Source organism: Thunnus albacares, chromosome 12 (assembly GCF_914725855.1).
Source record: "Thunnus albacares chromosome 12, fThuAlb1.1, whole genome shotgun sequence".
NCBI classification, from domain to species: Eukaryota; Metazoa; Chordata; class Actinopteri; order Scombriformes; family Scombridae; genus Thunnus; species Thunnus albacares.
The window spans coordinates 14,551,090-14,571,449 of NC_058117.1; the positions used below are offsets into that span (position 1 = coordinate 14,551,090).

The 20,360-nt window shown below is 39.3% G+C and overlaps 1 protein-coding gene across 2 annotated transcripts; it reads right to left on the bottom strand.

Annotated features, from left to right (window-relative positions):
- Positions 1-30: 30 nt before the first annotated feature.
- On the bottom strand, positions 31-20,348 carry LOC122994617 (collagen alpha-4(IV) chain-like). Of its 2 annotated transcripts, XM_044369384.1 has the most exons (48): positions 20,238-20,348; positions 19,877-19,959; positions 18,936-18,978; positions 15,472-15,543; positions 14,854-14,988; positions 14,566-14,610; positions 13,172-13,288; positions 12,726-12,785; positions 12,534-12,569; positions 12,246-12,308; positions 12,022-12,057; positions 11,861-11,902; positions 11,661-11,744; positions 11,392-11,436; positions 11,244-11,309; positions 11,095-11,139; positions 10,961-11,014; positions 10,523-10,589; positions 9,835-9,939; positions 9,498-9,659; positions 9,257-9,265; positions 9,040-9,129; positions 8,586-8,737; positions 8,419-8,491; positions 7,938-8,044; positions 7,622-7,805; positions 7,465-7,536; positions 7,131-7,238; positions 6,755-6,973; positions 6,424-6,588; positions 6,092-6,259; positions 5,785-5,928; positions 5,396-5,503; positions 5,088-5,266; positions 4,764-4,827; positions 4,531-4,605; positions 4,139-4,246; positions 3,840-3,947; positions 3,468-3,539; positions 3,175-3,312; positions 2,672-2,770; positions 2,334-2,489; positions 2,139-2,246; positions 1,694-1,834; positions 1,457-1,573; positions 1,028-1,216; positions 637-920; positions 31-551 (listed from the first exon to the last, which is right to left on the bottom strand). In XM_044369384.1, the coding sequence occupies exons 2-48, from the start codon at positions 19,915-19,917 to the stop codon at positions 291-293; spliced, it is 5,016 nt and encodes a 1,671-aa protein (XP_044225319.1). In that variant the 5' UTR covers positions 19,918-19,959; positions 20,238-20,348; the 3' UTR covers positions 31-290. The 2 variants fall into 2 exon arrangements, with proteins under 2 accessions (XP_044225319.1, XP_044225320.1); XM_044369385.1 differs by lacking the exon at positions 9,257-9,265.
- Positions 20,349-20,360: the final 12 nt, after the last annotated feature.

Sequence of the window (20,360 nt, forward strand, 5' to 3'; positions counted from 1 at the left end):
TGGAAGAATACAAAATCACAAGATACAGCATCAAGATGATCAATTATCAAACATTTTTTGTCATTGGAAATAGCACCAGATTCAAATTAATGACAACAAAAAGATACAGTGACAACAACATGGTAAAATAAAAAGGTTCAGATAAATGTAAATGTGTACAAATTGCAAAAAACACACTTTTTAAGTAATATATCACCATATATGATCTAGTTATAACCCTGAGTGGTACACAGAATTGGGTTTTAAAAAATGGAAACAATTACAAAATAATAAAACTAAGGTGGGGTCCTTTACTGTTGTCTGAGGCAGACATGACACTGACTAGCCTTGCGTCGCTGTTTGTCGACTGCTTTGATGGTGCTATGTCTCGGGGTGACGAACTGATCTGTCTGACTAACAGTAGTCAGCCAAAAACTGTAGAGGTTGGCAAAGTAGTGACAGGAACCCCGCGCACCCTGGCACTCTATGAAGGGGTGAGTTCGGAAGTCTTTAAGGCAGCTACCAGAAGAGGTCAGAGACTGGCCACCACCCTCATCACCTGCTCCTGTATTCTGAAGACAGGAAGGTAGCTAGTCACCATTAAAGGAGTTGATAGCATTATTTCACACACATACTTAAGCTCTTTATCAAACTCACCAGGAGGAAAGAGTATCCTGTCCACAGACTCCTCCAGCCAGGTGGGCATAAAGGGACTTTTTGATCCTGGCTGTGAAAAGCCACTGCAGGCGAAACTGTCTCACACACCACACAGCGGCTGATGTGGGAACTAATCTCCTGGTCAAAGAGTGGCATCATAGGTATGGGAGCAGTGGTGGAGAGCCAATAGGATTTGTCGTTGCGACTAGAGTAGTGACAGGCAGCTTTGTTGCAGTACGAGAAAGGCATGGTGGAAAATACAGACAGGCAAGATCCAGCCTGGCCTACAGGGATAGGAGGTAAAAGAACAGAAATAAGGTAAAAGCAAAACATGTTAGGATAAACTCATTTAAAGAAACCAACAAAAGTATCACTTTATGCAGACACTTACCCAAGTCTTGTGTATGAGCTTTCTCTTGTCCCTCCAGATAGACCAGACTGTAGCCCACCCAAAGCTGACTGCTGCCCTCAGGGCACTGTGGCACCTGAACTGACTGGCTGTGGATAACCAACAGGAAGCCTGACCTCAATGCCCCCCTATGGCCTGGCTCACCTGGATCACCAGGTAGACCTGAGATACCTAGAGGGTGTCGAGGTGGAACAGGGAGCAAGGAGGTGAAATGGAAGAGGGATATGTACAAGGAAGAGAAATACAGGACAGATTAAATTAAGTATTTCTTTGGAGGCTGTAATCATTTCATATCTTGACTTGTGTGAATAACTATTTAGTCGTAATGAAGATGTCTTTCATTTTAACAATCCTTACACTAGATTAAATAGTACAAACATTGGAATTGTCAGATGACTGTGTTTTATTCACCTTGAGGTCCGGTAAATCCTTTCTGGCCAACATCTCCTGCATCTCCAACAGGACCATCACGACCAGGAGGACCTGGTGTGCCAGGCGGGCCCATAGGACCTACAGGACCCTTCTGTCCTGGAACACACAGACACACACAGATACAAACAGACAAACGGAGGATGATTTTTTTTTAAAGTACCAGAAAGTGTACACATATACATATACATACACAGAGAATATATTAATCTCTCATGCCTTTACATCCTGGAGTCCCAGGAGGACCCTCATCGCCATTGAATCCCATGGGTCCTAGGTTACCAGGTGGTCCTGGTAATCCTTTGGGAGCTCTCCCGTTGAACCCTCCCTTGACACAATCACCACGGGCACCCTTAGCACCTGGATAAAGACATGACACATTCATTACCAGACATACAGTACATATACCACAACATCATCAGAAGTGTTAATAAATTAGAATTAATTCTAAATCGATAAATGTGAAATAAAACAAAAAAGAAATATAGGGACTTATGTCGGAACAGATGTCCTAAATACAGGTCCACCAGAGACCTTGGTGTCATGTCACTTGCCTCCCTCCCTCCATGTGTCCTGTCAATTTCCACTGTTAACAGTCCAATATAGGCAAAACACAAAATAGAAAAACAAATTCATGATGTCTCATAGCTACATTGCCACTGACCAATGTCTCCAGGTGGGCCAGTTGCTCCTTTGCGACCCCAGGGCCCAGGGTCACCTTTCTGACCTCTTGGTCCTTGAGGACCTATGGGACCAGGAAGACCCCTCTCACCTGTAAAAGTGCAGCAACATTTAGAGTGCATTCAAGTGGATGACAATGGTGGAATTACTAATGGTGGCTGACTGGACTGTAATGTACCCTTTGGTCCTACAAATCCGGGGCAGGTCTGAGTACCAGGAGGTCCTGGAGGGCCCCTATCTCCTTTACAGCCTGGTAACCCAGGTGGACCAGGTGGTCCTAGGTCTCCTTTGCAGGGCATGCTGCTGCCTGGAGATCCTGGCCTCCCAGGAGGACCTAAAAACCCAATACAACATCCCAGATGTGGAATGATGGATATAAAGGCACACATACCCATAGCTAAACATGAACATGTGCACAAAAATCCACACACTGTTCATTCCAAAATGTGGCCATAAAGAAATGGAATCATGTACAGACATATACAGACAAACAGATGAAAATTAACACATACACACCTGGGGGTCCCGGATGTCCTTCTGATCCTGTATCTCCGCACGGTCCACGCAAAGGCGGGAAACATTCTATTCCAGGGAATCCAGGTTCACCTGGGATACCTGGGAGACCTGAGGGAGGAAATAAAGAAATGTTTTGTATCTCTTTCGTGTCTATCTCTCGAATATATAGAGGAGTGGAACAGTAAAATAAGAGAATCTTACTGAACATCAGCATAATATGAAAATTAAAAAAAAAAAATTTGACTTCTGTGGGTACTGTGAGAAGAAATCTACTCAGCTAAATTATATGTTTTGTTAATTGTATGTCAGTGTGAGCTAAACTACATTCAAAATATAAATTAAAACTTAAAATGTTTGTCTTTTCACTTCAACTATATTTTTAAGAAAAAATTATGGTAAAAGCAAATCCAGTTTATGAATCAAAGGTCTTTGAATGTGTATTGTCCCCCCACCATTATAGACAGGTGCAGTAGAGGTACTACTTATGATAATAGTTATGATACCTTTGTTGCCAGGCGGGCCCCTCGGGCCCCTCAGGCCTTTTGATCCGTGCAAAATGACTCCTGGAAGCCCTGGGTTGCCCCTACGACCTTTGACTCCAGGAAAACCAACTGGTCCTGGAGGGCCAGGGATATCTTTGCCTTGAAATGTATGGATGAGTACATTTAAGTGATGGTATTCCACTTTTTAGTATCATTTACGTAAATAACTACAATCAACAAAAATTTAATATAACAAACACACCATGAAAGATGTGCAAAGAAAAATTGTTGCTAAACTTTTTTATCCCTCTTACCACTTGCTCCTTTCATCCCTTTTGGACCTATAAGACCATCCAGTCCATCCAGACCTGGGGGTCCGGGGAGCCCTAATATAAGATCACAATACAATATAAGAATAATGTCGTTGGGTGTCTTCAGCATTCAAAGGCACTTTCCCTTCACTACATAACCAAGATGTTTTACCTTTCTCCATGAGTCTTCTGAAATTTTACTTTTAAATTTTAATTTTACTTTTTTCTTTGCAGCTACATTTCAAAACCCATTTTGACACAGAATTCAAGCCAGGTGATAGCCAATACAAACCAGTACAAATGACATAATGGAGACTTACTGCAGCTGTACTGTTCATTTAATGATGGGAGAGACAATGGACCTTGTGTTAGTACCTGGAGGTCCATATGGGCCAGGTGAGCCAGGTGGTCCCTGACCTCCACTATCACCTTTCACACCTGGAAAACCTGGACGACCTAATGGACCATGAGGCCCAGGGAGACCTGTAGAGGCACACACACATAAAAGAGCTCAAACCAATATGTATTCAGAAAACACATTGGCAAAAAGCTACAGCAGAGATTTACATCATGTACAGACAAACTATCCTGGTTACAGATGCAATGTTCTTTCACTTTATTTACAACATCTGCAGCACATTAGTTCACTGATACAAATCTTCACTGGAAATTACCTGGTCCACCTTTTCTTCCCTGTTCTCCAGGGGTGCCTGGTTGTCCAGGTTGTCCTGGGATTCCCCTGGGGCCAGGATCACCTGGATCTCCTGGATTCCCTCTTGGTGCTGGAGGGAAGAGAAAAGCAATGAATGAGAGAAGCTTAAGTGGGTTGATGGGATGTTACTCTAAAATGTCAAAAGCATTGCCTGGGATAGGGTGAAGGAAAGTGTTTTTACTATTTATATAAAATCATTTTGTGAATATAGATTTCGAGATATATTTCAACTCCCTATATATAGTCTAGGAAACTGACAAACCTCTTTCAAGACAAGTTGAGAGATTTTTCTCAGAGTCCCTCCTCATCATTTGTAGTAGATCTTCTGCTCAGTATAGCATATTCTAAACTTACCACTGTGTCCTTTCTCCCCTGGAAGTCCTTTGGGTCCAGGTCGACCTGGTGGTCCAAAAGATTCACCTTTCTCACCTGGAACAGGTTTGGACAGGTTTCATTAGATTCAGTCCAAATAAATGACACAGGTATGAAATCCTGTTGTTATATATACTTAATTAATTATTTCTTTTTTGTGCTGCTTGGATTAATATCTCTTAAAAGTATAAAACTTAACCTCTCTTTTGACTCACCTTTGGCACCTGGAAATCCTGGTAGCCCTGGGATTCCCAGATGTCCCCTAAGCCCTGGATCACCCTGTATATCAACATCCACACATTCAAACTATTTAACATCATTTATAAATCTTACATATAATAAATGATGTACAGTCAAGTCTGTTGGAATTATCAGAAATTATATGCTGTCTGTCACACAATTAGTGTTTTTATTATAGTTTTTTTCCTAAGTGACTCAGCTATTTTTCTGTCTTTGATAGGACAGATATTGAACATGGTGCAAAGACTCATACAGCTGCCTCTGAAATGTGAAGATAATAAATGAGGTTCATTGTATACCAGATCTCCACCATGCCCAGGATATCCTCTTGGACCAGGGAAACCTTTAATTCCAGTATAACCAGGAGGTCCTGGTATTCCTGTCCTGCCTGGAACACCAGCACTCCCCTTTAACCCTGGTGGACCAGGCAATCCATTATACCCTGTATCGCCTGGCACTCCTTTTGAGCCCTTTGAGCCTGCAAGGGAAAAAGCAAATAAAAGTATACACAGTAAATCTTTAGTATGTCTTTTTATTGAAGGAACTTGAAATTCAAAAAACAATCTTGTTTTAAATAAATATTTGAGTTAAGAAACAGATCCATTGCCTGGAAGTCCATTTTGGCCTGGTCGCCCGTTTCTCCCAGGTGGTCCTTGTGAACCTTTTATTACATTCATGTCTGTTGGTCCTGGTAATCCTGGGGGACCAGGTAACCCTGAATGGACCACAGAGTTTAGATGAAATGCTTGCAAGTCTGATTCATTAAGTACACAGACAGTGCAACTCAATAAATAAATAAAAAGAGAAAACATGTTGTCACACATTTTCCTTCCACATTCATCCTTATTTAGTCTCCACTAGCCACTACTGTACCTGCAGCTGTATAGAGACTTGCTGTTTCCAAACTATTATGTACCACCTGGTCAAGGCCAATTGAACTGTAAATATCTTATTTCTGCTATGTTTCAAACACATGGTATATACAGAGACATTTACCTTTATTACCAGGCGATCCTGAGTCTCCTATGCAACCTTGGCGACCATCAAAGCCTCTCTCCCCCTGTTTCCCTCTGGGTCCTGGAGGTCCAGGATAACCTGGAAAACCTGGGGCCCCAGCCCTGCCAGGGTACCCCCTTTCGCCTTAGGGAAAGAATAAAGTAGCCTTTCTATATCTGATGCACAATCTTTTGTGAGGGGTATAGTTCATTCAGCTGATTGGAAATGTAAAGCTTTTGATAGTGACAGTGAGAGAGGTAGTTTGACAGTGATAAGGGTTTCTTATCGAGGCAAACTATTGGTTCACCTTTCTGTCCTGGCCAGCCACCACTCCCAGGATCTCCTGGGGGGCCAGTGGTGCCTCTTGGTCCAGCTGGTCCTGGCACACCAGGACGGCCAGGTAAACCTTGTTGACCCTTCCGTCCATGGCCAGGTGGACCTATATCTCCCCTCATACCCTTCTGACCAGGGTTGCCTATGCAACATTATGAAGTTGAATTAAAGGAATTCATCTGTGAGAGGGTGGCTCCATGAAAAATATGCATGAATGCACTCTGGAATTAATCTTGACAGTTTTAAGGGACATTTAGAGTGACAGCATCACCTCCATAATTCTACTTTCTGCTGCTGTAAGCTCACCTGGTACCCCCTTCAGTCCAGGGTTTCCTGGAGGTCCTGGAGGGCCAAAATACTCTCTTGTGTCACACAAAGTGCAGGGTGGGCCTGGGGGACCAGTGGCACCAGGGTCACCACTGACTCCTTGTTCTCCTTTATGGCCTGGTTGTCCAGGTTGGCCTTGTACACCTGTGATTCCATTATGATGTAAGATTCAACCCAAAGCACCAATGGTCAATCAATTCCAATGCACAGTAAAGAATGGGAAGTACATTGTAATTCTGTTTTTTGTGATACTGGCCATATTACTTAAATCATAAAACACTGTGAGGTTTGGTTGGTAAATGACACTCACCTGGAAGCCCAGGGGTTCCAGGAATGCCAGGAAATCCCTTCCACCCCACAGCCCCAGGGCGGCCGGGTGGGCCAGGGGCACCTGGTTGGTCAGTGAAGACATCTCCTTGGGAACCCTTCTTGCCTTTGGGTCCTGGTTTACCGGGAGGGCCTGGAGGGCCATACCCGGGAGGTCCATCAGGACCAGCATCACCTGGATCTCCAATTAAACCCTGAGGTCCTGTTACAAATAAGAGAAGCCTATAAGCATGCAAACAATTCTACTAAATTTGGATGATTGACGATCCAAAAGCGTCAATCTGGGTCCTCCAGTGAAAAAAAGTTTTAAAATTTACACCTTATATATAATATATAATAACACCTTATGGGGCCACTACCTGGCGGTCCACTTCTTCCAGTCCCGCCATTATCTCCTTTTATGCCTTTAGGGCCTGGGGATCCTGGGTTTCCTGGGGGACCATTTCTTCCTGGATCACCTGGACTCCCTACATTGAACCAAATAAAAATGAAAGTTGATGTAGTATGTCCAACAAATTCTGCCATCAAATTTGAGCTAATAACTTACAAATACATCACTTTTAAACAGTGATTGTAGTGCCCATTCTATTTAACTTGGATATTGTTGGAAAACAGCAGTGAGATGGAGCTTTTCACCAAATGGTCAAATGCAACTAAGTTGTGTCTGAAATGTGTAACACCTGTAAGACTTACCTGGTGAACCTGGCTCACCCTTAGGACCACGTGGTCCAATCTCAACCTCATGACAGCATTGGTCAACTTCACCTGGTGACACAGAGACAATGTGTTTTTTGAGCTAGTGACATCTGGTTTAATGTGGGAAAAATCTGAATTGAACACAGTCTCTAACCTGGAGGACCTGGTGGTCCAGGAATTCCTGGAAGGCCAGGATGTCCCTGATTTCCTTTAAATCCAGTCAGCCCCTTGGAGCCTGGAAAACCAGGACCTGGGGGGCCCGCAAACCCCGGAATCCCTTTGGGTCCAGGATCACCAGGGCTACCTATGGGACCAGGTAATCCTGCATATCCAGCACCCTGCAACAGCAGGGTAGATCAAAGTAGAACATTTTTAACAGGCACAGTATAATTTATCAGGTACAATTTAATAATCATACCATCTGTTTCATGAAAAATATTTCATTTACAGTAAATGTAGAGCACACTCACTGGTGGTCCAGGGTCTCCTGCAGAGCCAGGGTAGCCATCCAGTCCTGGCTTCCCTTGTGCTCCATGAGAACCAGAATGTCCAGGGTCTCCTTGGTTACCCTTGGCACCTTTCAGTAAATAAAAAGAATCTGTACATGTTAGACTGTAAACATTTAATAACCCTGGTTATTGTCATGTATGAAATAAAGATCTTTGTTTTTTATTTGCCAAAGAGCCCAAAGTTACCAACAGACAAATAATACATCTTAATATAAACCTTTTTGAATGGGATGTGCAGAACACAGTGTACTGTAATTTATTACTGTAAGTTATTGCACTTAAAGAAAACTGAATATGAACTTGAATTGAATTATATCTTCACCTAGAATTATCCCATTATCAACTCTATAGAACAGAGATTTCCTAGCATTTCAAATACCTACAAGACAAAACTTTCTTTGTATAATAATACTGTGCATAGTGCAGTTTAACAGATGCTCACCTTTAACTCCTATCACAAAAGAGTCCCCTTTCTGACCCTTCTGTCCTTTTACACCAGCAAGTCCTTGAAATCCCTGCAAGAAAAACCCAATGTAAAATACAAATCTATGTTTCTGTGGCTATAACAATGAACCGATTTATTGTATGTAGTTAGAGTCCTGTCTTCACCTGTGGTCCTCTTGGACCCTCATCTCCTTCCACTCCTGGGTCCCCCTTCAGTCCTTGAGTTCCAGGTAACCCTGGATGTCCTGGATAACCAGGTGTACCAGGGGGGCCTATGGGGCCCCCACCAGATCCACATTGACATTCCCCTGGACAACCTATGGTAGAAAGAGATGTCAAAAGTGTATGACAAATCTGTTTTGGTCTTTCTCACACATACATGCACACACACACGCATGCACGCACACACGCACACACACACACACACACACACACACACACACACACACACACACACACACACACACACACACACACACATACAAACACAAAGGGCCTGAGTTGAGCTGAGATCAGTTGCAGTGTATTCCCACAGGATGTTCAGATTCTGAAGGTCAGTGAGCACAGAGAGAAGAGCACAATCTTTGCTTGTGGGATTAACAAATGCACAAAAAAACACCTTTATTTCCTCTGAGCCCTTTGTTTCCAGCAGATCCTTTAGGTCCGGGGTCACCAGGGTCCCCTGGACACCCAGGCTGACAGTAGTAATCTGTTGGTTCAGCCAGCCACAAATATCGATTACCATACATGTAAGTTAAACATTTCCACAAGTTGATTGATGGCAAAATTGAGCATTAAAATGAGCAGACTTTTATTAGTAGTATTTGAAAACTCACCTCCACACCCTAATTGGATCCCATTAAGTATGCAATATCATGTGCACACACACACACAGACACACACACACACACACACACACACACCAGAAGGTAAAATGTGTAATGTTACATTCAAATAATTATGCACAAAAACACGTGACAAATTTAGCAATTATTCAAATAATGAATTTGTATTTGTGAGATTAACTGACACATATAAGAAACTTGGGTGTTATTTCTAAGTACAGATGTACAGTACCTGGACGACCAGGGGGGCCTCTGACACCTGTACGTCCGCGTTGTCCTTTAGTTCCTTTTGGTCCTCGAAGTGGATCGATTACAAAGTTGTTATATATTCCTGGCTCTCCTTTTAGGCCTTTAGGGCCGAGGGGCCCTCGAGGACCAGGCAGACCCAGCTCCCCTAGAAAGGTATGAGAGGCGATATGAAAATTTTGATAAGGTAGCCTCAACAGTTTAAAAACCAGACCATTGATGTGAAACAAAGAAAGAATAGTATACATTGGCTCAAGTATACAGTGCATAAATTCAGGCGTAACCTGAAAGACAAGGACCAGAGACAAAGGCTTAACTTTAACCTTGTATTGGTAATCCTGGTGAGCCAGAGGGTCCAGGCAAGCCCATATACCCGGGGTCACCTGGTGGCCCAGATGTTCCAGGTTTCCCGCGTTCACCTTTAGCACCTGAGACAGACACAGAACTGGGATTTTGAAATTCAGAGATGCTTGATTATTGTCATACAGTAACTATGGTTATTTAATAACTTAACAGAAGTGTATGAGAATTTACAAATTAACACTAATTTCAAATAAAACAGTGTTTAAAGTGATGGTCTCCGAAAGTATATTTATCCATATTTTGGTGAAAATACAACTGCTTAGAAAATATCAATGGACAGTAGAGAAGGCTGGTTTAAGAAGTCTATATAGGTCATACAATTTGGTGCTTTTTTGAATATGTTGTAAATGACATTATTCAAGCTGACCACAACTTGAAATTAAAAACATTTCACCGCTTCCTTTTAATCCTAGAATGGTCATCTAGGATTGACATCTGCGGTAATCAGAACATTGTTTTGTCAATATACTGTAGTAATAACCAAATCTTCGACAATAACACCAAAATTGTAAACTTTTGGACCAGTTTACAATCTTGAAATATTTCATTATTAAATTTTAAACAAAATAATTTGCATAGGATGGTGCTACATGTGGCCACATGTAGCACAACCAGTGCAGGAGAGTATAGTTACTGCTATGGTCTCACCTCTCACAAGACCATTCTCATTAAGATATCCAGGGGGACCTGGGAGACCTGGATCTCCTTGGTAACCCTGTTGGTTGCAATGAGAGACACAGAGGGATTTACATAATATTTTTTAAAATGAGAAGAATGAGCAAGCATCACTGAACTGGTCTAAAAAAAGTGACCATCCCACTGAACAACCACCAGACAAGGAATGATTTTTTTTCTTTACTTTCTTCCTATACTAGTGCATTTCTACTTGTAAGAGGAACAAAGACAAGGATAATCTGTCCTGCTGAATACTATGCATCCATGTTATCAATATCAAACTGAGTGTCACCAGAACCTTCTCTTCTTTAAGTTTCCTGCCCAGTAGCCCTCAATGCTTTCACTATTATGGACTATTTTTAGAGAAAATTGATGAAAGCTTTCTTTTGCTCAAAGTTGTACAGAGCTCACCTTTAGTCCAGGTCTTCCGATGAGACCTGGAAGTCCTTTCTCTCCATGGACACCCTGAAAATATATCAAAGTATTTTACTTAAAATATCTGAGTATAGTAGCATAGGGAAGACTTCATCATGTGACAGTTGTACCTCAGGTCCTGTTGGTCCATCTCTACCAGGAAACCCTGGGGTACCCTAGAAATGGAAACAATGAACTGAAGAATATTGTATATATATGTCTATGTGTGTAGGTATATGTTTGTTTAAAAGTCTGGTGCAGTGTGATTAAAGTCACCTACCCGAATTCCAGGAAAACCAAGAATCCCTTGCTCCCCTTTAATTCCATGGTAGTCTCTGCTCGCACCCTGTTAAGGTAAAAAAGTAAATCAAAATACCTTTCTCTTTCCCTCTGAACAGGCAAAACCTAACATACAGGATAAAACTCACACTTATGCCCTTTGGTCCACATGGTCCAGGAAGACCTTGTTCTCCCTGAGACACACAAAAGAAAATAATTGTAAAAATACTGCATGGAGAGAGTAGATTTTGATTTGCAACTTTTAGATTAGAATGTACTGACACAGGATGATATTGTTTAGATTGATTAAAATCATTAAATGAATTACCATAAAACCTTAAAGACAAGAATCAAGTTGGATTCCCTTTAATACAGGTCTAGATAAGACCACAAATACAAATTTGGGCTTTGCCTTCACCTTGTGACCAGTGGGTGGGAGAATCTGTGGAGGAAATTCTATGACTTCCTCTGGTCCTTGTAGGCCAGGTGGGCCTTGCTCCCCCTGAAATTATGAAATTAAAAGGGTAAAGACATTTGCTGGGGTTATAAGTTGGATGCATTCATACCACAAGGCAAAACTTCAGTGCACAGTTGTCAAAGACCAAAATGGTTTCTTACATCGTCACCCTCAATGCCTGGCAGTGATCTTCCAGGGTCGCCCTACACGACAAACAAAACTGTTTAGTATGGTTTTGTGTTTGTGTGAATCTATGTGAGCATGTAAGTGAGGATTTTCTACTACAACATGCACTGGTGAAGAATTAAAGCAGGTAACTCACTGGTGGTCCTCTTACACCTTTAGCTCCTTTCAAGCCCTAAATTGAATCACAAGTACAAATATACTCTTTCACAGATAGAGCACTGAATTTCCTCTCATCATAGAGATCATGAATATTAGTGGTCTAATATATTGCTGCATACTGAGCATGTACAGTATTATACAATAATATGCTGTCTTGTTATAATTCTAACCTATACAAAAGGAAAGAAAATATTTTTTCACCTCACGTCCAGATGGTCCAGTAGGGCCAGTGAAGCCTTTAGGCCCTGTGTCTCCTTTTCTTCCCTGGGTTACAACAGAACAAAACAAGACAATGAATAAACAAACAAACAAACAAATAATTAAACTAAACAATTACACACAATTATATGTTAATGAGACTAAACATGACGTTAGGTCAACTACAAGCAGAGAGTGTAACATTTAAAGCATTTAATCTCTGCTTCATTTGTGAGCAGAATACTACTGAGGAATATTGCTTTAGTGTCAAAATAAGAACAGAAAACATACAGGTAGACCACGTTCTCCATCTAAACCGGGGTCCCCCTATAAGATAAAATTAAAGGAAGATGAGAATGATGAGAATATTTACAGCCATGGTAAATTGCAAATAATTATGGAACTATGGGAAAGAAAGAGGTTTTGACCTTGGTGAGGTACAAACCACCATTATCTGATCTACTCTGATGTAAATGAACTTACAGTATGTCCTAGTAAGATGTACCGAGGTTCTCCCTTAATTCCTTTAGGTCCAGGTGATCCCTGACAAGTAGAAACAAGTGCTGACATCAGACACATTATAAATAATACTTAATTGAATGATTGAATGAAAGAGCTGATATTTTATATTTATCTGTCATCATATCATATAATACTTTGGACACTTTGACAAAACCTTGGATTACATTCACTGACGACATTTTTGAACATTCACTTCCAATGTTTATTTAATTGAATATCACTTAAATATCTGCATATTCAAACTCCTGTATGGTTAAGGTATGGTTAAGATTCCCGTGTACTTTACCTTGCAGCATAACACTGTCAGAACCCTTAAATTTAATCCAAAGGCTGGTGAGGGACATCTGAAGGTCTGATTCCTGACTAAATGATGAAAGAAAGATCAGAACAGTGGCTGCTCTACTCACCGGCGGCCCATCAAAACCATCCGAACCATGAATACCGGGGATTCCTAGTAGACCCCTTGTCCCATTACAGCCATCCAATCCAGGCAAACCAGGCTCACCACCTGCTCCAGGGTGACCCTGAATAATATAATACAGTTATGGTGGTGAATTATAATTGCAGTGTATTGGAAGTCAATTATGGGTTCCCTGACTCTTGACTTTGAGAATTATTTAAAAAATATTTTTTACAGCATTCCGAGCTTCAGGCAAATATTTCATCTAGAACATTTCATAATTATATAGGGATTAAGATGAACAACTTGAGTTCTTATTAATCACAAACACTTCAGCAATGAAAGGCAGCTGCATTATTAGGCAATGAAGAGAACCAGGCCCAGATCTACAGTATTCCATGATATGTCCACTAGAAGGCACACCAGACACATGCTTCAAATCACTGCACCATCTACAGCAGGGGTCAGCATAGGTTCAATCATTGGACAGTTTTTTTCCAGGTTTTCCAGGTAGACATGCAGGCCTATATGTTGTGTTTATTTCTTTTAATTCATAGCAGCATAAAATTGATTGATAATACTGTTTAGGAGTATGTCATTTTTCCCATTAGTAAGTGAGGCACATTTGACTAAAAACGACTTATACACAAGTACATGTTCTGTGTTGCACTTTGAGGCAAGAGATGTACTTTATTGGCTATATCCGGCTCCTGCTTCATTTATGATTGATTGAAAGTACTGCTGGTGTTTCCTTAGAAAAAAAATGGCATCAGCATACCATTTCTGTTAGACTGCCACCTGTATGTATTTTTGAAGAACAAATCTATTCTGGTCGAATAGGTTAAAGTTGTGGAATTAAAACTGTATTGGAATTCAAACATCAAAAATTAATTTCTGGTATGTTAATTAGACTTAATTTCAGCACCTTGCACTGTCCAAATAGCATGCTGCAATCATGGTATCAATGCCTCTCACTGTCTGTGGGCAGTATTACATGTAACAAGCTCAAATATATATATATTGGGATTTCATGAACCTTCTACAATAGATTTGTGAAAAATTATGTAAAGATTTTAATGTAAACAATGAAAATTAAAACTTGGGCTGCTATTTGCCCACCACTGATCTACAGTAATGTGGAGCAGTGAATGCTACATGACATATTTACAAATGGAGGAGTTTCAGATATTATTATCAAATGCATATCCTAAATTTATTTTGAGAGATTATGAAAAAATAAGTGAGACCACTCCACATTTTGAGCTGTACAGGGTCTGGGAAGTTGCTGCAATTCCCTCAGAGGGTTTCTCACCTCTAAGGGATTATTGTAGTCAGTGTGAATTGTACTGTATATGTTTTTCTGATTTGTAGATTAAGAAAAAACAACAGTGGTTTACTCACCGACAAGCCATTATTACCATGAAAACCAGGAGCACCAGTCTTGCCCTGAAATGTAAAAAATAGGATTTTGTGCATTGTACACTCTCACCCCTTTCATTTTCTCTCTCACTAGCACAACATTATTTTGAGTGACTTCAATAATGCAGACCTATTGTGATTATCAGTTGCATTTGTAAACAGTATCTGCCTTGCTTTCTGTGTCTCTTTCTTTCTCTGTTTCAGACACAACACACACACACACACATACACACACACATATAAAACATGCATGTGAACATGCAAACTGACGCGCTCTCCTTTGGGCCCGACTGGGCCAGGTGATCCATGTTCTCCCATCCTGCCTTTCTCTCCAGAAAGCCCCTCATATCCCATTTTTCCCATTGGTCCCTGGGGTCCTTGTTTTCCTGGCTTACCTGGAGCCCCCTGCAAAGAGAAAAGTAATGTAAAAAAAAGAAAAGAAATAAAATAAAAAACATAACACTTAGACTGTGGTTCTGAGTGACACTTTTAGATTTAGGAACTTTTTTTTTTTAAGGATCATTATGATATATTTATAATAATATTGCACCACATAAATATGTTTTCATGTAATTGCAATTAATTAGATAAGGCTAGCATGTACAGTATCTATGACGTTATTCTCTATTTATTTCTGGTTAATTATTATATTTTATTTTCTATTATTTATTTTATTAGTTTATTTTCTGCTACTGGTCTTGCTAGGCATTCATGACTAAGACAGGGAACAAAAAAAGTACAAACTAAACATTTTCGTTTCGTTCATTTAGTTAAATATCTTTTTAATCAAGAAAAAATCAATTTAAAATTCAAGATTTCAACCTTAATATTGAGAGAACAATTAAGGATAGATTGCCAATACATAATATGAGAAGAAAGAGTTCATACCCGTGCACCTTTGGACGGAAGACACCTACATACAGAGCAGTCTCTACCTTGACATGGGCCTTCAATCCGCCCCTGGAACAACAAACAGAGACAAACCATAGGCCTCAATCTCAGACTACTAGAGAGAGATGGAGACTGACTGAGGTTGTGTGTGTATGTCTTATTAAAGCATATGACAGTAATTGGTCAGAGGACATCATCAGGCACATCATGGTTGTGATTTGGGGAAATCTGCCAGTCTTGGATATGTTCAGCTTTGAGAGTTAGCCTTGGACTTGAACACATTTCCCTGGGAAAACTGGATGGCCCTGATTAGAAAACTTTAAACAAGTCAGTGTTCACACATAGACTTAGATAAATAACAAGTGTTCCGACCTTGATGAGAATAAAAGCTCACTCACACGCTTTGAGATCCTGCGTTTCTGTGACTCTACACCTCTAGATGCCAAGAATCCTCACCAATCTGTGTGTATGTGTGTTTGTGTGTGTGTTTCCTGGGAGTTTTACATTGCTGAGATGTCTGTGTCACAAACACTGAATGATGTTTTTCTCAAAGCACCCTAAATATTTGGATAAGTTTATGCTGGTGAAATTGAGTTCAGTCGCACATCTGTTGATGTCTGTCTGTCCCACTTTCTCTTTTGGTCCAAACATTCATAGGTATCTCTCCACAGGTCAGAGAAAAAACAAAACATTGTGAACTTGGATTTATTAGCCAAACTGGGCTCAAAGTGAGTAGTGAAAACATTGGCAGGCCTCTATTGCTACATGCTTAGCAGTTCAATTGCAATTAGAATTAAGCTATTTCCAACTCCAGCAGAATTTGAAACTTGAGGACTTTGGCAACCCCTTGAGTCCATATCATCACTGTCATATCAAATTTGACAATTTGACTACTTATTCTAACTGTAAGGTCTTGCCCATATGTACGTCTGTATGGCTGATGGTATCATGCATTAATAGATTAAATAATAGCGTTAAATGCCTGTCCTTGTTATCATTTGCATATCAAAACATGTTAACTTACTAACGAGCTAAGGATAGCGCTCTTTTGAAAAAAATTAAAAGCCAGGCAAATGATTCAATATTTTCAAAAGTTAAACTACTTTCAGAAGGTGCTCTAACACTGTATGATGGTTTAATTTTGGTCAAAGATAAACTACCAGAATCTATTACCATTAGTTGGCCTTGGAAGTAACACTAATACAACTACTGTAAAATTATGTTATGCTAGCTCTGTTGTGCCTCTTTTATATAAGCTATCATACTTCACTTTTGTTTTTCAGTATTGCTCTTAGAATCCCTTCATCAAAACTAAGCTGCTCTGCCTGATTATGGTTGTAAAGCTACATGCTAAAGTTATTGGACAATCAGCAGAGCCAGGGATTTAGCTAATACCAACAGGAGTAAAGAGCAATACTTTATTGTGCTAAATTTGCGTTAGCTAACCTAATGATAAATGCAATGTAAAGCTGCTTGCTTTATTTCTAGCGTTGAATGTGAATTATATAGATAGCTATTGATAGGAGCTACTAGTTTGTTAGCAGAATTAGTTCTTAATTTGTTGGTAATAATATTGTCTTTGCACATTTAGTGAGCTCATTTAAACAGTGCAAACTATGCTCTAACACAAATTTTAGCTTGTTTGTTGAGAACATGTAGCTCTATTTCCATCTTATTAATGTATCCAGGCAATATTTAAAGTATCCAGCTAACTGTTTATACAGTTGGATACTAGAAATACATACTACAGTATACAGTGTTATGTACGTTGATCTTTAAGGATATATCGGCGAATTGTATTTTTTTCCAACAGGCATTCCACAAATGTTTCTGATTTTTTAAGAATTTTAACTCCAGTTCTGAGCAGGATATTTTGCAATTTAAAAAATAAACTTGTTGCTTTCTATTGGACGAACTGTATTAATAGCGACTACAATATACTACACATACACCTTTCACAAACAGTATTTTGGCATTTTTGTACTGCAATTTCTTGTTACTCATCAACTAGCCTTACTTATCAACCGATAGAGGTATCTATAATAAACCAACTCAACCAATTTATCAGCCTGGCCAATTTATTGTTCTAGCTATAGAATACAGTTCTTAAATACAGTATGTTCCAATAAGAACAGCAAGCAGTCCTGCACAGGTGTTAACTTGGGACAAATACTATAAACACTTAGCGAGCAACATATACAGTTTCCAGGTGCTTTAAGTACATTGAGGAATTTTAATGGGAAATGCTGAGCCAACACTACGTGTAGACCTCCTGCTTTTGACGTGATCGATCATGTTTGGGACAAGATAAGGCATGTTTATACAAACAAGAGCACACAGACATATAGAAAACATGCACAAAGTGACATGACGTACATTGAGAGCATCAGGGTCAGGGCTACCTTTGCTGTTAAGTTGATATATTGCTGTTTATGAGAAGTCTAAACCACATTTTTGGCTACTGCAGCAACATCAGCAGTGTTTACACAAAATGAAATTAACTATGTAACTTTACATAGTGAAACCTCTTGTTCAGCATGTGTCACAGAAGGATTGATTCAAAGTTTTGAAGCTGCCAGTGATTTTGTCAGTGTTTCATTAGACTGTATTATATTCTAATATTTTGTCCACCTCCTTTTAAATCATTGAGGGGAAAATTTGAATTAACACTTTTAAAATATTATCAACAAAAATTGAATGCAATAAGCACCACTATGTACTCATGTATTGGGTTATATTAGTTTGTACAAATATGCATACTGTAGTAAACCGGTAACAAGCATATTGTAAGGTGGTTGTAATTTCTACTTCATTTGTGAATGAGGCGACAAAATATTGGAAACATCTCTCAGTATAATACAGTCCATTACAAAATGTACCACAGTAATTTGTTGACAAAAAACAACAGAAGTAGTAAAATTGAACATTTTAAGAAAATTCATGTTCATGCCAGTACTATAGTACTGCACGGCAGGCGCAGTTTTTCACTCAGTGCACTTTAGAAGTGTGTTTAATCTACTGAGACCCCAGTTCACTAAATTATTTAAACATAGTCTTAAAATCTGTTCTGAAGCAAAAGGTATAATTTGTGTGCTCTTCCTAGTCTTTATCAGTGTATAATAGCCTACTGTGTGCTGTGGCATTTCAAATAATTTGTAGTTTATCTAAAATAAAATCTAGAACAAAAAGAGTATACACTTCTCTTTTTTGTAATATTCGTGGAAAGATTAGATACAATTCTGATTGCAGTATATGACTGCTGTGTTTTACAATATATCTGATAATACTGATTATTCTCAACAATACAATATCGTCATACTGTATGTATATGACTTCATTTGTAGTATATTTTTGTAATTTAACTATTGAAATGATTAATTACAAAGTTTTTAGATTTAAAGGCTGTCATTGTAGTATATTATGTTTACTTGTGTGTGAAGAGTTAAAAAGCAAAATCTTACTGCATTGAGCTGCTGCACAAAGATGACCAGGACAAGGATCCACCTGTGAATGTAACAGCGGTAACAGATTAACTGTAGTCTCATTTAGCCCCAGCCACTGGATGTCTTTTGGTCACACAGTTTATGTGATAAAAAGACTAATATGCTTGCTGGTTACTTCATTACCCTGGTTTTCTGCCAATCTGATACAAACCGCACAAGATGTGAGGAAAACATTTTATTCATGAAAATTAAATCTTAATTAGAAAAAAAAGGCAATTCCACTTGTTAAATTGCTGCACATTAGTTGCTCTTGTAATGGGCTTATAACTAATACTCCATTCAGTCTGTGTGTCTGTGTGTCCGTGTATATAGGAGGTCAGTTTTTTACAGTGTTTACATAATGGAAGGCATGCAGATGTGAGGAATATCTGAGTAAACAAGCAAGAAATGTGTTTGTCCCCAGGGTAATGGGCATGTAAATTCCATCAAACATTGTGAGATTTAACTTGTAAATGTTAACATTTTTTAAATAATTTTCAGTATCAAAGCACTCAGTGACATGTATACAGAATATTGCAGATGAGGGGATTTCAAAAAGAGAAAACACAAAGATCTTGACAAAATATTATAGAAGTTACGACAAAAGCTAAAAGCTTTCTATATAAACTCCTACATTCCTTCTGCGTTTTCTAATGTAAGGATATACATACATATAGTACATACACACAGTACATACATATATACATATACATAGCTATACAGTCAAAATAACTTCAAATGATCATGAGATATCATCAGATAGGAGTGCTGTTAAATATATCTATCTATCTATCTATCTATCTATATATATATATATATATATATATATATATATATATATATTTATATACACACATATACACCTAATAATGATATTATTATTATTCATTTATTATCTACATTGTTGCAGTTGGACTAACCTGAGGGTGCACCATGTCACAACAGTTGGTGAGGATCTCATCTTAACAGCTGAACAGGTGAGCTTTGGTCTCAGTGCTGCCCCCTATGGAGGATAAAAGGTAGAATGAAACACCAAAGTCGTCAACAGCCAAACTCTGGACACCTGTGATGCATGGTTAACATTACGTGACAGTAGGGAATAACTTCCATTCAGATAATGCTTTAAAATTAAGCACATGCTATTATAGTAACAAAAAATGAGAATATGCTACGGATAAAGATGTTGGTGCTGCCCTCCCACCTTGTTTATCTCTTTAGGCTTGTCTCTAAGGTCTATAGGTAGCAGTCTCTCATGAACAAAGAACAACTTTTGCAACTCACCCAAATTCAGATACTCAGATGAATCTTAGTGCATCCTAAGCAGGATCATCTCCGACAAGATACAGACTAATCTCCTGCCTCCGTATCAGTAAAAAACCAAACGGAACAACTGCCACTGTTTGT

Excerpts from the sequence above, each read along its gene's own strand:
- LOC122994617 (XM_044369384.1), bottom strand. The coding sequence starts at position 19,917 with ATGAGATCCTCACCAACTGTTGTGACATGGTGCACCCTCAG. Across the intron at positions 12,309-12,533 it reads ATGGAGAACGTGGTCTACCT|GGAAGAAAAGGAGACACAGG; the intron begins GTATGTTTTCTG and ends GTTGTAACCCAG. Across the intron at positions 1,835-2,138 it reads TGGCCCACCTGGAGACATTG|GTGCTAAGGGTGCCCGTGGT; the intron begins GTCAGTGGCAAT and ends GTCTTTATCCAG.